Source organism: Pomacea canaliculata, linkage group LG9 (assembly GCF_003073045.1).
Source record: "Pomacea canaliculata isolate SZHN2017 linkage group LG9, ASM307304v1, whole genome shotgun sequence".
Lineage (NCBI taxonomy): Eukaryota > Metazoa > Mollusca > Gastropoda > Architaenioglossa > Ampullariidae > Pomacea > Pomacea canaliculata.
The window spans coordinates 8,771,371-8,786,965 of NC_037598.1; the positions used below are offsets into that span (position 1 = coordinate 8,771,371).

At 37.4% G+C, this 15,595-nt stretch overlaps 1 protein-coding gene across 2 annotated transcripts; it reads right to left on the reverse strand.

Moving 5' to 3' along the window:
- Nucleotides 1-1,153: 1,153 nt before the first annotated feature.
- On the reverse strand, nt 1,154-13,229 carry LOC112572043. Of its 2 annotated transcripts, none has more exons than XM_025251551.1 (11): nt 12,737-13,229; nt 10,090-10,167; nt 9,260-9,443; nt 8,785-8,970; nt 8,058-8,135; nt 7,423-7,671; nt 6,206-6,397; nt 5,178-5,279; nt 3,620-3,998; nt 3,162-3,286; nt 1,154-2,610 (listed from the first exon to the last, which is right to left on the reverse strand). In XM_025251551.1, the coding sequence occupies exons 1-11, from the start codon at nt 12,740-12,742 to the stop codon at nt 2,402-2,404; spliced, it is 1,788 nt and encodes a 595-aa protein (XP_025107336.1). In that variant the 5' UTR covers nt 12,743-13,229; the 3' UTR covers nt 1,154-2,401. The 2 variants fall into 2 exon arrangements, with proteins under 2 accessions (XP_025107336.1, XP_025107335.1); XM_025251550.1 differs by having other exon boundaries at nt 9,260-9,508.
- Nucleotides 13,230-15,595: the final 2,366 nt, after the last annotated feature.

Consider the following 15,595-nt stretch of genomic DNA (forward strand, 5'->3'; position numbering starts at 1 on the left):
AGTTTCGAACCAAAAAATGATTAGATTAGTGCTCAACTCCAAGTTCTCTTGGATACGCTGTTTAGGTCAGGCAACAGTAGAAATATATTTTTGTATTGAGCTTCATCTTCTTCTGTTGTTAATGATTTAGTGTATGTATGATTTATGTAAGTATTATGAGGAAATCTTTGTAAAGGTGCTATTCAAACAACAACAACAACAACAACAACAACAACAACAACAAGTAGTAGTAGTAATATGCACGTACCTATTACTTCCACTTCGCAAACAGTGTGTTTCCTCTTTTAAATTCAATTTTCACTCTTTCTGGGTTTACAATATAAAGTTTATGGGTTTTTTTTCATAAACCAAGTAATCAAACGTCTTTCAAATATCCAAAAGACTTGTATCAGAACTCGTCCTTATTCAGCGTCCGATAATGGTTTGAGGTTGACAAAATGTTTCAAACTACTCACAGTAAAACTCCCTGTATTTTTTCTCACACTTTGTGAGTCTCCATCATGTCCGCCGTGGAGCTAGGTGTGGCGGAGAAGGCAGTTTTGGGTAGAACTTGCTTAGCACACCCTCGTAGTCCCCCTGTTGAATACAGCCAAGACTCTTCTCCCTTGTAATCCTTTGTCATTAACAGGCCACTGGAGTGTAAGTTGAAAACATCCCTGGTCCTTGAGAGTCTTGGTTGGTAGTAACCTCTCCCTATTGATTGCTGAGCAATTTCTCCAATTAGTCTACTGTCATAAGATTCGTTTCATTTTCACTCACATTCAACTTTTCTTTCTTATAAATTTGCTTACAAACATTAATGCATTAATGTGAACACTCGGCTCCCTCCTAAACACTTAAGTCACAACAACACACGTCACCTTGGTAACCAATCCGGGGCAGTAACTCCGGTCCCTGATAGATGATACCGGTGGCGATGGGGAGAATGATGTAAGGTGTGTGTAAGAGAGGTGATGTACAGAACAAAAGAAAGAAGACTATAAGATAGGAAAAAAGAGGTAGAGAGAACGAGGGTATTAAAAGAGATAACTTTGCTTGAAAATGAAAGAAACTTGCCTTACACAGTGCCGTTAGACTTTATTTCAGAAAAAGGTAAATTTTTTTTTATAATCGTGCTGTGTCAATCAAACTTCGTTTTTGATGATAACAAGACCGATCGTTATAAATGAATGAGAAATGAAAAGTGTGTGTGTGTGTGTGTTTTAGTGCGCGCATGTTTATTCGTGCTTTAATGTAAAGTTTTTCGTTCTAGCAACATTCAATACACTTGTTTGTAACTAATTGTCAAGTTCTTTTTATTTCTTTAATTTTAAAACGGTCGTATGGACAGAAGGTTGATCTGAGGCGCACGGCTTATACAGGCAAAACCAAACACATTTACAGACTTTGTCACATTTTGTAGACATAAAGTTAAACATCAACTGATTTTGCCAAAGTTTTGAAAAACACAAATAGTATAAAAAAATAGTATAAAATAGTATAAAAAAATTTGGTGAATACAAAGTCTGAGATGTTATCAGTGGCAATATTTTTATGCAGAATTTTATCACGTTCATTGACGTAGGTATAACCAAAGAAACTGTTTAAAGGTCATTTTAAAAAAACTGTTTACATTTAAATGAATATATTTTAGTGTAGAACATAAAATAGACACGCATATACTTTATATGTTACTTTAATCAATGAGGACGTTCAGATTGAAGTAATCGAAGCTTGAATACGACAATCTGAGATGAACTGTATAGACGTGAGGATTGCTAGGGAATGTGGATTGCGATAGTGACGTCATGACCAATCATCTTGCGATTTCAAGCAAACCGCTTGACGTTGGAGAAACAACAAACCAAGTGTCTAGCAGCAACACGTTCATTGACTGTAAGTCTGTAACAAGATAACTATGGAGAAAAGATGCATCTAGAGTTGGTGAAACAAGGATTGTGCAGCTTCCAGGCAGGTAATGACTTGGGGTCATTGACCTCTTTTTTTTTGTCTCGCCTGATGTCTTCTTCTGTCACCGGATTTGATGTGCTTGGGGTCGATCCTGCCACTGTGTGTGATGCCTATATTCATATCTGTGGAAGTTTTTTTTTTTGACAGGGAGAGGTCGACGTTGACTAGTAAAAATAATTGCTAATTGCATGGCTGTGAAGAGACTTACAAGACAAGAAGCCATGTTTGTGTGTCGACCCTTAAGGCGGAGTTACTATCGGCTGATGGTAAAACAGATTAATTTATTTTACTGATGCCCTACGATCCATGGTTTAGACTTCTTTTCGTACATGTACATATTTTTCACTGCATGTGAAACATTTTTCCACGTTTGTCATTTAAGGTTTTACCTTAAGATACCCCGGTATCAACCCGATTCAAAATTTCTGATGTAGAAAATCAGTTGAACAGGTTACATCATCTCTTCGTATTCTTCATTGTCAGACGAGCTCGAATCGGGGATGGTGGCAACGTGTCGGCGCGTGGGAAAAGGTTTGTAAGCATTTGCTTTCTTTTTTGGGAGGACGTCCTCCAGGCTCTGACTCATGCTGACGTTGATGTAGTCTGCAGATTTGTCATCATCAGGGCCTTGTCCAGTTCCTGCTGCACTCTGAGCAAAACCTTACAGAGAAACCAGTCAATATTTCTTGAAATTGGTGTTCCTAAAAATACAAGAAACGAATAAACTTAATAACTTTAAAGGACTTGAGTGATGCAAAATGTGAGATAAATATTTCCACAAACCGAGAAACACGCTTACAAGCATCATCATGCAATGAAGTAGGTCAACAACACAGATGTTGTAACTGTACAGGCATCCGTCCTGACGACCTCAGTCAATGGAAGAGCTATAATCTTGTTTATAGGGGGTAGTATAACAAAGATTAGCCCTTATGACTGAGTTTTACATAATGTCTTAGAGGATTTAAAGTCTAAACTTTATAGTTCTGTGTCAGAAAGATGCAATCAGGATAATGGATAAATGCACGCGCACACGTATAATTTACAGGAAAAAACACAAGGAAAAATATCTTTATTCACAGTGTTTATATATGTTTTGTTTCTTTTATAATTCTAGTAGATATAAGGAATCATGCCATCAACCGCTTTCAGAGAAATGAAAAAGGATGAACTTGGACTGGTGTTTTGGACTTTTACATCCCCGCACTTACCTGAACATTCAGCAGCGTCAGGTGGTGAAACCCGGGTATTCTCCCTGATCTTTGTCATGATGACGTCACCACCTTGTGATCTTGAGTCACATCCACGCTGGCGACCTTTAACCCTCCTCAACCACCTGCAACATCACTGTTTATAGATGTACAATGCACATACAAGCGAGTTTTTAACAGGTCAAGGTAGATAATCCGTTTACTTTCTCTTTGTCACCCTTCTGACCAAAGTGGATTTCCTTTTTCCCCAAATTATTTCCCCTTCATTCGTCTTCGCAAAGTGTGTGAAATGGTTTGTAACAGATTTTTCTTTTGAGGATGGCTCTTTGGTTGCGTAGAAACTCACGTTACATCACAGACAATACGACCAAAGCCTGACTGTGTGCAACAGTACAAAAGTACAAAGTGTGAAAAGAAGGATGAAGAAAAGTTTGTTTTCCCTTTCCCTGTAAACTTACAGAACAAGAGCTGCACAGATTACAGTCACAACACAGCCGCACAAGAAAGATCCTGCGATTATAAGAGCCATTCTTGTGACGTCATGTGTCAAAGGTGCCGAACTTGTGACGTCTTGTGTCAAAGGTGCCGAACTTGTAACATCATGAGTCAAAGGTGCTGAACTTGTGACGTCATGAGTCAAAGGTGCCGAACTTGTAACGTCATGAGTCAAAGGTGCCGAACTTGTGACGTCATGAGTCAACGGTGCCGAACTTGTGACGTCACGAGTCAACGGTGCCGAACTTGTGACGTCATGAGTCAAAGGTGCCGAACTTGGGATGTCAGGTGTCAAAGGTGCCAAACTTGTGATATCAACAGTCGAAGGCAAAGATTTTCTGGCTGCAAGAAACATCCCGGGCAGAAAATTCATTGAAGTACTTTAATAATTATAAAATTACTTTTATACTGGAAATATAATTATATGATGGAAAACAGTTACAAACACACTTAGACTATTCAAGCCCTCAAAAAATCTCGTTAAAGGTAGTCTAGAAATTTAAACAGGAGCTTGGACAGGAGTATTTTCATATTTATTCATTCTTTTAAAATGGAAAGCTATAACAATGTATGAAAAGATCGAAATATTTATGTAAAGCTAATATAAAGATGCTTATGATTAATGGATGCACCATATTAGTCCCTTAAAATAAATATCAGATCTGTATTCAGGGGCCAATTTTTTTTAAATCTGATGTCCTCCAGCCGTCTCTTCATCGCTCGACAGTTTCAGCAGTGTTGTCCATAGGAATGGAAACGTCCCATGCGATGGGATGGGATGGGACAGCACACATTTGTATTTCCCATGGTAGTCGATACTTGATATTGTAAAATAAATTTACGATGAAATTTGCATTGTCAGACTTTTTAAGCACAGGAAAAATACTTTTTTATTCCAGTTTCATTATGCCATGACTTTGTTAACATGTGTGCAATGCGCAGTGTTGTCCATAGGAATGTTATTACCATGGGAATCCCATGGGAAACGTCCCATGGGATTGGATGGGATCGGACAGGCATAAATTGCCATGGGATGGGATGGGATAGAAAAATATGTCCCATGGACAACCCTGAGTTTCAGGGTCGTTTGAGATATATGTTTCTCGATATGTGTAGAATCAAAGTCACACTGCCTTACACAGCGACCTTAGTCCTTGCACAGGTATTCGCAACAAGAACGTAGGTTCCATCGTCAGACACCATCTCCAAAAAAAGTTCGAGTGTCTTTTGCTCTGAGAAACGACTCAAAGCGCCTTATTTCTGAAATTTATTTATTTATCATTTTCGAAATTCAGTGACAAGTTCTCGAAAATTCTAAATTTCCGACAAGAAACAACCATCTAAACAACGCTAACAAACGCAACTGCAGAAAAAGGATTCCTTACATAATTATTTATGGAAATCGAATAAAATGTTAAACACCCTTTGTAACACTGCCTTACACACCGACCTGAGTGCTCGCACTTGGTAACACAGCTCTACAAACGATTCCTGTGAGTTCAGAGATGAAAGAAAGCTCACCCTGAGGGCAGGTTCCATCGACAGGACTGCAGGTCTGGTTTTTCTCGCATACTTGTGGGCAGACCCTCTCACAGTCAGTTCCAAAATAACCAGGCCCACAAACTGTTGACATGAGCAGTTTCGATTTAAGAAATAATTTTTCCATTGAGCTTTTGCTCTTATTTAAATAGTTAGTGATGCATTGGCTTAAAACTGTTCGTCACACACTGCTGCAGTCAAACATCTTTAATAACATTTATAAGAGGTCTTGAAATTAACAAAATGAGTACCTTTCACACAAGTGACTATTTAAAATAAACATGACTAACATTCAAACATTGTAGTAACAATTACCAAATGTATAATCTTTAACGTATATACTAGAAAATCTGCTAGAAATAACTACTTAGTACAAAATTACACTAAATATATAATTATGTCATCCTCATTTATTTTTAAAGCCAGTATTTAATTACATCTGGAATTTTGAGTTTGAGTGTTGGTCGTCTATAGTGTACCTAAGAGGAATCAATATTTCTTAGCAGCTCTCAAAATATTTAGAGATTGACCTTTGACCTAGGATCTGCCTGGTGTTTTATTCAAAGACCTAAAATTTGAGACAACCTTCAATAGCCTGAGGCCTGTAATTACCTCGACGAGCTGAATTCTAAACTTTACATTTTTTATAAGGTTTCTTGTACATTATACCTGAGATTTTTATTTATGGTCAGAATCAGAATATTTTTAAAATTTTAAATAAATACATTTCAAAAGACGAAATTCGGATCAGTTCTTGAGTGAAAACAACCAGACAAGTGCATTTGTATTTTTATATATATATAGTGGGGTCAGACATTGCAATAACACGGGTGCGTGGCATTACACTCCCATTTAGACGATCACACACTCGTTTTCAACTAATAATTAAAATAATATCTATTAGCGCTCTCATTTTCGATCACGATCACCAATATTTTCAGAATAATATTAATGCGTATGCTATATGTATGAGCCAAACACTTTACATATGTAAATTAACGTGCACGTACCTATTACTTCCACTTCACAAACAGTTAGAAAGTAGTCCCCTGTCGTCACGTGATCGGCTTTGGACAGTCTAAAGGTTTGCCCAGTCAGCGGGGTACCACAGGTAATTCTTGAGGGGTTAGCAACCGGACGTTGAAATCTGTGACAAAACTGTCCATCCACGCTCACCTTCACTCCATCACTGCGTTGAGGCTCTGGTGGAATAACAGGAGAAAGTCAAGAGTATGCTGAATAGTTCTGGATCCTCTACTCTTTCCTAAGTTATTTTGCAGATGTTTTAAATTTACTGTTCAGGATATGAACGTAGTTATAGTTTATAAAATGCATTGATATAGGTGCTTTTCCATTAATTAGTTTATAATTGACATAATATTCCCTACTTTCCAATTATGTTTATTAATCTGATAATAAATCTCGTTTTACCTAAAAGCAGAAAGTAGGGTATTGTGTAACATTATTGAACATTGTGCAGTATTCCAAGAGAGAAAACATTTATGGAATTCTTAAATATCCACTTCATTAGTGAAAGATCAGAAACGTTTTACTCAGAGGCAGCATTTGAGAAAACTTACAAACCTATAAACAATAGTAAACTGTTAATATGTAACAAGGACTTTTCCTCCGTCTTGGAAAGCGTCTTCTTCCCTGGCTACAATACTGTGAGGAATATTGCATGGAGCATTCCTTAATTTATTGTATTCGTATATTACAGATCTTTATTTGCGATTAATGTAGCAGTTCCTTTTACTTCAGCTGTGTAATTATCACCGTTCGAAAAGAATGAAGTGTGTATATTTTGGGATGGAGCTGCTGAAGCAGACTGATAAAGAGATACGATAGCCTTTTGTTGACATCCAGCTTGGTCAACAGACAGCATCAATCTTTTATCTTATATTTATGTACGTTTATACCTTAAGAATTTGCATAACTCATCCGCCTTTTCTTGTATGTGCGCTCAGTCTATGTGAGCCTCTCTTTTCTTTACATATTTATGTACTTAATGGGAAGTAAGTTATATAGAGATCAAGAGAACAAGTGAAAATATTCTCGCAAATAGGTGTTATTTTTGTTATTAGTCTTAGCAATCATCTTATTTATACTGTGTCCTTTCATATCTCCCCACATATAAACAGATAGATAGTGTCCATATGTGTAGTCGTTTATATGTGTCTGTTTGCGTAAATGAAGAGTCGAAGCAGCCTGGGACAGATATACCTACGTGAATCTCTCCAGTAGATGGCGATGCTGGCAATGGTGTATGGCTGACCCAGGTCGACCTCCCAGTAAGGTTCACGGTCAACTGCCTCAGTGTGTATACAGTTGGGACTGTCTGGGAATTGGTTAATAGGTCTGAAGGCGGTGTTTCTGTTGCCATTGACAGCGAGACAAGCGGGACCTGAGACCTCGTTATGGGGTTCATCGGTGTACATAGAACTCATTTTTGCCGGCTTGCCCAGTGCTACATTTACTGCAACCATATAGATAGGAGAAGGTGTTGACTGATTTTCCGAAAACAGCAACATAATTAATAGCAAATGGCATACAATGTCATAAAAATCTGTAATAGCACACATAAAGCAGTTCCGAATAAAGGTGCATATTTAAAGTCATAAATATTGTTTCCTAACTTTAGAGTATACTACAATGTGCAGTAAGGTCCATTCTGAAAATAGACGAGCTCCCATTACCTCGTACTAAATCTTCATCTCTCTGTTTATTCAGAAAATTAAAGTGTTCACTACACGAGGCTGAGAGTGTACAGGGCAGTAGTTAAAGTTTGGAGTGGGGTCATGTGACCACTGTGACTTACCTGACAGACATCATAAAAATAAGAAGACATGAACTGACACTTACCTTTTCGTGGGGAAATGGATTTGAGATCTTGGTTGCTGAAGTCGCAAACACCATAAGCAGAGCATGCACAGCTTAGACCTGCAATCCAAACTGTCTTTTTTAATTTTAGAAAATCGAGGTAATATTTATCAGTATTGCACTATCTGACAGTCTGTTGCTAATATCTTGCAGTTATTTGCTATGCTTACCTTCAGATCAAGGTCTACAGGCTTTATGTGAGCATCTCAGAAACGATTGTTCGTTTAGCGAAACAATATCTGGACTCTCTTAAGATTCTGATTGAGGTGGTGGCCATCTAGTGTACTTCACCAATCTATCAAGATGTGTTCTAAACCTGTCTAAAGGTCATCGCTACAGTAATAAAAGCTGATGTTCTTCACCACTACACTAGCGAACGTTTTGTAGAGCAACTGTGTTTCTCCATTGCTGAGTAAATGGGATCGCACTCATCGCAAACGGCTTATTTCATATTGTAAATATCTACTCTATCATGTACAGAAAGAGGCTTTATGTAGAAAATGTGCAGATTTTTTTTACAAAATTGTGAAGAGCATCGTGCAAATGATAGAATCCATTCGTGCATGTGGTTGAGTGAAAGATAACTCGAAAAAGAGAAAGTCTTCTTTTTGATGGTAGTTTGAATGATTTAGTAGCCAAACTTCATTATTAGTATTTAAATATGTTTTTTTTTTGTTGATCATTCTATGGTAAATCTCTGTTTTCTTACCCCACACTTCAACTTCGCAAACAGTGAGATAATAATCTGACGTGTAGTCGGTTTTTGACAGTCTGACTGTCTGTCCAGTCAGAGGTGTACGACAAGAAAATGATGATGGGTTAGAAGCTGTGTTCTGGAAGACATGACAAAGTTGTCCATCAACTGTCACCTTGACTCCTTTACTGCGTTCAAGATCTAACGGATTCAAAAAGGAAAAATTAAAAATGTGTAAAAAGCGCAGTCAAATAATACTGTTTTAAAAATACTTCTAGCCAAATGTGCCTTTATTTTGTTCTGAGTTTACTCTTATTAACTGAGCAAATCACTGATAGGAAATTTTAAAATAAGTTTTGTAAAACAGTTTTAATATAATTTAAAGTCATGATATTAATTTACAAAGCTAAATGTGGAATAATCCTGTGGGAAAATAGTAAAGATAAAATAGACAGTAAATAAATGGACAAGGGATTGAAAAGATATCTACATGCATTGTTCCAGTAGATGGTAATGCTAACAATAGCATAACGTTGACCCAGGTTGACCTCCCAGTTGGGGTTCCGGTCGTTGTTCCCAGTGTGAATACAGTTGGGGCTGTCTGGAAACTTGTTAAGAGTCCTGAAGTTGGTGTTTGTGTTGCCATTGACAGCGAGACAGGCGGGACCAGAGACCTGCTTAGTTCGTGTGTTCACATAGTAGGAACTCATTGTTGCTGTCTTTCCAAATGCTACATTTTCTGTCCCCAAGTGCAAAATAAATTACAATATGTTTCTTTCGGAAAATCACAATGTCTCACCCAAAAGCCTCTTTATGTTTGAAACGGGAATTTTACTCCGGAAAAAATTGCAAAGTACATTAATAAATAAGATATTAATTTATGAGTATTAGACTAGTAGTTTAATCTATAACACCCAATTGCTGTGAAGATAAAAATATTTGGCATTAGTTGGTTGAAGAGACACAACTAAGTGATCCCAATTATACGTGTAGCCTGATTTACATAAGTTACACTTTTTAGATAGAGAATTAATTCGTAGAATCCTTTGTCGTATCTTGCGTTTGGGTTTAAAAAGTGTCTTTAAGCGAACGTGTAAAATGTATATCCAGAAGAAATGATATTTTATAGAAGTCATACAATAAAGTCTGTATCTTACTCTCCCTCACAATTATCCCCCCTGTTCCAATATTTTTGTCTTTTACTCTTGTCTCCGTCAATATTTAAAGAGTGCGTCGATTAAAATTATTTCGTAATTGTAAAATATTAAATCATACATTAATTAATTGTGGTGAACAAAAGGTAAAAAAGCTGTAACATACGTTGATTAAGGAGACTGGACCGTGAAACGTTTCTGAACTCACAGGAGCCAAACATCGCGCATGAACAGGTACTGAGATCTGAAATAAAGATATTTAATTTGTCTACAAATGATTTTATTCTGCAAGATTAAGTGTTTTCGTGGTCTCACAGACCTGCATATGTCAAACATGGGTCAACAAAAGGAAAACGAGAAAAAAAGATGAACTACGTGGATTATCCCCAAGTTAGTTCTTGTAATATTTTACATGCGTGTGGTTTCTACTTAGTCTCTAGTCGAGCACAAAATAATAGTCTTCGAAAGAGATGATGAGTCAGAATTAGAAGAAACAGAATGACAATGATATGTTTTTATTTACTATGATAGTAAAGTAAGCAAGCACACATGCTTCCCTCTAGTTTAGCCCTTTACAGGCTAACAATAAAGTCACTAAATTAATATAAAATATAGGATAGCATCAATTGTTGTATTAACACATGTACATGATGTCTTGGAGTCAGGAAGTATCTGAAATGGCTTAGCGCTTTGAATCTGTAAGCACATCCTGCTTCATGGTGATGGATGAAAAGCCTTAGCAAAAAATAATACTTGTTGTGTAGTTTAGCAGTTTCTGTCGAAAGCAGATTTTATAATTCATTTGCTGAAGATGAGGAGAAAGGCATTATAACACGTTCCCTGAGTATTTCAGGTTGAATTCAAATAAATCAATGAAAGTTTCACAGACTCTTAGATATTACCATTCACCATAACTTGTTATGTTTCTACTCTATCTCTGCCACAAGTAAAACTATTTCCAACAAAAAATTAGCAGCTATCTCGAATCAAACAGTTCTTAGATCCTCAAACTAGAAAACTCTTCTGTATATATACAACATCTATACACATCTCTATACATCCCATATGGAGTCAGTCCTTCCTGCTGCCTCCACCCTCTGACACTTCGCTAGGGTTGCTAGACATGGAGGGACACAAATGCCTCAGTTTTGGTGATGTGCGAATCGTCTGCAATCATTGCTATGGGATATTTGAAGGGGGTATCATTCATGTTGATGAAATAAATAAAAGAGGTGCTAGGATTGAGCCTGTGGAACACCAAAATAATGCTTTCACGAGATCAGAAATTTGTTTGTAAACATCGTTTCTCAGAATAAGATTATCGAGAAAAAAGTTAGGCTTTTATTAATACAGAGATGGTACAGTTAGGCCAGGTTTTCTGCAATGGCTGGCGCTGAGAGTTTTGAGATTTTCTGTCGATGTTTTCGGGCCCTCTTGTGTTATTTAAATGTTAGGTATGTGGTGATAGCTGTGATACAATTACATATACTCATTGGAGAAATGTGGCTTTGAGTTGCAGAAGGTGTAGCAGAGAAGTGACTGCTGCTCTCTAAGGTATGGGGTGTATTCCATGTCTCGTCCATCCTCTCTTGGTCTGTCATGGCATCGCACGGAACTTGATTTGAGGCGAGTTGCATGTTTTTATTGAAACGAACGATGCAGAACGATACGTGTGAGAGAAAGATGCAGGGCAGGATGGCAGATAGCAGGACCCTCGCTGTGGGTAAACAGCGTTGACAGCAAGAAAGATACTGTACCACGACTGCATGCCGAGGATGTCATGTCACTGACTGACTGACTGACCAACCCCTTCTACATATCTTGAATTCAGCGTCCCTGACACCGGGGTGAGTATTGTGCTGAATACACAGGACGCACAAGAACTTTCAGAAAACTCTTTTCACACATTTTTCATGCCTGTGTACTTACTAAACTGTCTACAGTGTGAGTCGTACGGAAATAAAAACCTACATGAGCACCAGCTAGAGTTATTTTACTAGAGGTTCAACTACATATCATAATATTATTATATTATTATGACTGTTAAATTATGGTCATATGTTTGTTTTATGTCGTAAAACATTGTATTTTATGTGTTATGTATCTGTGAGACAAAAGAAATATTACACAAATCACAAAAACTACATATTTCTTGAAATTGAACTATACATCTGAACTATCTATGCATGCAAAGTTGTATCAAACACTCAAGAAATATTTAACAGGTTTATCACCAGACTTAAACATGTAGGACAGGGGTCTCAAACTCGCGGCCCGCGGGACAAAAGTTTGCGGCCCCCACCTCAATATCAAAGTTTCATGTTAGTGCGGCCCGAGTTTGATACTGTTATATCTTCTCCTCTCTCGCTCCTTAGTCTGCAACTTCCAGTTTCTGTCAACTGTCCTCTGGATGGACCGGGCGGGTGGCCATAAATCTTGACCAGTGACACTGCTGTATTATTATTATATTTTCATTTTCAATTTATTTATTACTGATTGATTTATTTTTTCTTATGAATTTGTTAATTTATTTTTATTTTTTAACACACAAATAAGATGAAAAAATAAGACATTTGATAACATTGGAATGTTTTTGTAAGAGCTTTTCTTGTGGAAAACCTGATGGGGCCCAGCCTCATCCAGACTCTGCCTCCAGTGGCCCCCAGGTAAATTGAGTTTGAGACCCCTGATGTAGGATTTCAACCCACGATTTTAGTAACACGTGACTGATCCCTGGTAAAAAGAAAGAAAAAAAAAGAAAAAAATCATAACTGTTGGTAACAACGTATCTTGTGAATCATCTAAACTCTTACCTGCATTGGAAGCAGAACTCATTAGCAGAAGAAGCCAGAGCCAGGGACAAAGACAGGGATCTGCCATCCTCATCTCTCCCTGGACAACTGTCCACTTCAACAAGATTCTGATGAATAGAACTGAGCTCACAAGCAGGATGCATTATTGAAGCTTTTCCCTGATCTCTTAATACATCAGTCGAGTCGTCATGATTTTGTAACTGTACGCATGTGCGAGATATATGTAAATAGATAAAGAAGGTTAATCAGGACACAGTACACTGGGACACGTGACACAGACTTGGACACAGTCACCGTCTCGCGTTCCTTCACTTAGCAAAGCCTCTTCGTTAACAGTTTGAATGTACCCACGCGGATTAATACTGGCTTAGAGCCTATTTTTTTATTCTTTTTTTTTTTGTTGTTGAATGTATTCTTTTTGTGTTCTCAACTTTAGATGGCTATACACATTATTTAACACTGAATATCTAAAATATTAAGCAAGTCTGATGACAGATACATACTTATTTCTCTCAAAAAAAAACCTCACTAATTATAATCTTTCACACTCCCACAATCTCAATTTGTTTTTGCTTACAATCACCACACACATACAAACTGAGGTCTATCTATATATACATACACATACAACATAACGGGCAGACATACACAACCATACATGACATTTAGCACCCACGCACACGTACACTTTCTCGCACATACATATGAACCTCCTAACAAGGATGTCAGGCTTCTCCCCAAACACTGGAGGAATCATCTCCCTTATTGTGGATGAGCCCCTGTGAGTATCTGCGGGATAGTCTCCGTCCTCAGCACTCGGTCCGGGGGAACATTCAGACCGGGAAGAACCACCGCAGTTATCACGTGACTCGGTAATCATCAGCAGTTGGTTATTACAGACGACCAGAGTGTCTCTCACAACCATTCCTGGTTCTTGCGTGTCTGGACACGTGGTATACCTTATAACCTCTTTCAACTTCAGAAATTCCAAATAAACTCCTCCGCATTAGTTCTCTATAAGTAATATTTCTTTCGTTTTCTCGCCACGCGGAACTATCTCCACTTTGTGTGACGAGTCAGCGCTTAGCCATGTTATCCGCTTATTAAGGATGATCGACGATTAACTTTAATGACAGTCTGCTAAGCGTGTAGAGAACAGAATAATTTGTGGGGGTCCTCTTCTAACAGGGTTAACAAACTTTGCAGAAATTTCAGAGAGCTTTCTATATGTTTGATAAAGACCCCAGTACTTTTGGGAGTAATACTTACCCCGCATATCCAAACACATTATTGTAAATAATAAAACTCTGCTGAAAGAAACTTATTTTTTCCACTCACTGTGTGGTTTGGATGTTTGTCTGCAGTGATGATAAAAAGTGAGTCGTTGCTGATGTGAACTTCAACGTAAAATTGAAACTCACCTGAATGTTACATTTGATTAAATAAACAGTTTGGCTGCATGTGAAATCTGTGACACACTTTACGAAGGATGAACTTTCAACATTTACAGTTAGTATTTGTAAAAGGTATATCGGATAGATAACTAGTGAAGAACCTCCGGTAGCCCAGCAGCCGCTTGCTCTCTATAGGATAACCGGGTACATTGGTCTCAAACCGTATTATGAACATGCTTCTTAAATACTCAGTGGCTTGATAGACCAGCGGAGTACTACATTTTTTGTTATTATTGGATACAACTTAGTATACAATATTATTTACTCCAATTTGAGTTATGTGTGCCATGGGAATCGTTGCTACAGCTGCCGACAATATCTACTTAATCTGATTGAATATCTATTTCTATCCAATGCGTCACCTGACTTTGTTATGAAAAAAATTCTAGTGCGTTCTGCTTGGTTTTTACTGGTCTATGTTTTCACTAAACATGTGGTATAATTATTTTTAAAAGTAATAGCTTGTACAGATTGGGTCATTTTTCTCACTGAGTCTCAAAATTAAAAAAATCTTTATTTAACAAAAATATTTTTCAAATTAGTCTTTGTTGGCGTCTGTGACTTTCTGCTCTTTTCTCTATGCTCTACAAACACTCTCACTTTGCACGTGAACAACTTGTAATATTTGATGAAACCGAAAGATAATTGTTGACAAAGTGCAGAAAATAGTTCTGTAGCTCTACCATTGACATCATAGATAAAAGATGTGTGTTTGTTTGTTTAGTTTTTGGCCCGGCGTTGACACAAACATGTTGTATCTATTATGTCTATAGTATGTTTATAAAGAAATGTTTGATATGTCTATGTGAACTGTGTTGAACTTTAAAGTTTCCGCCATAAAAAGTGTCCTGAGACTAACAGGGAAAATATTAACTAGAAGTGTGAGTCATTTGCTCAGACCACGTGAGTAAGTTGAAGTACGTATTTAGAAACACGTTTGTTCCTGTGAGTCAGTCAATACTGAGAGAAGTTGAACGACCGGAAGTTGTTGAACATTTCTATGTACGTGTCAGAAAGAATTGAATCCGTCAGTCGTCCTCTTCAGACGATCTGCTTCTCAGTTAGCACTCTAAATATCCATTCGTCTGTCTATGAATCTGTCTGTCTTTCAATATCTGCATGTTCATCTGTGTCAACACACACACACACATCTGTCTTACTATCCGTTAGTCTGTAAGTACGGTTTCCCCTCGATATCTATGTTGGTCTTTCTTCGATATTTTTTAATCAAATATCTCTGTATGTCTCTTATTATCAGTCTCTCTGCTTGTGTGTTTATTTATTTTTGTTATCAGACAAGTGACAAAAACAGATCACTTTATATTTGTGACAATGGCCGGCTTGTTTGTTTCTTTCGCTTTAAACAATGAAACAGCGATCATCGTGCAGTCAACAAACAAGATGA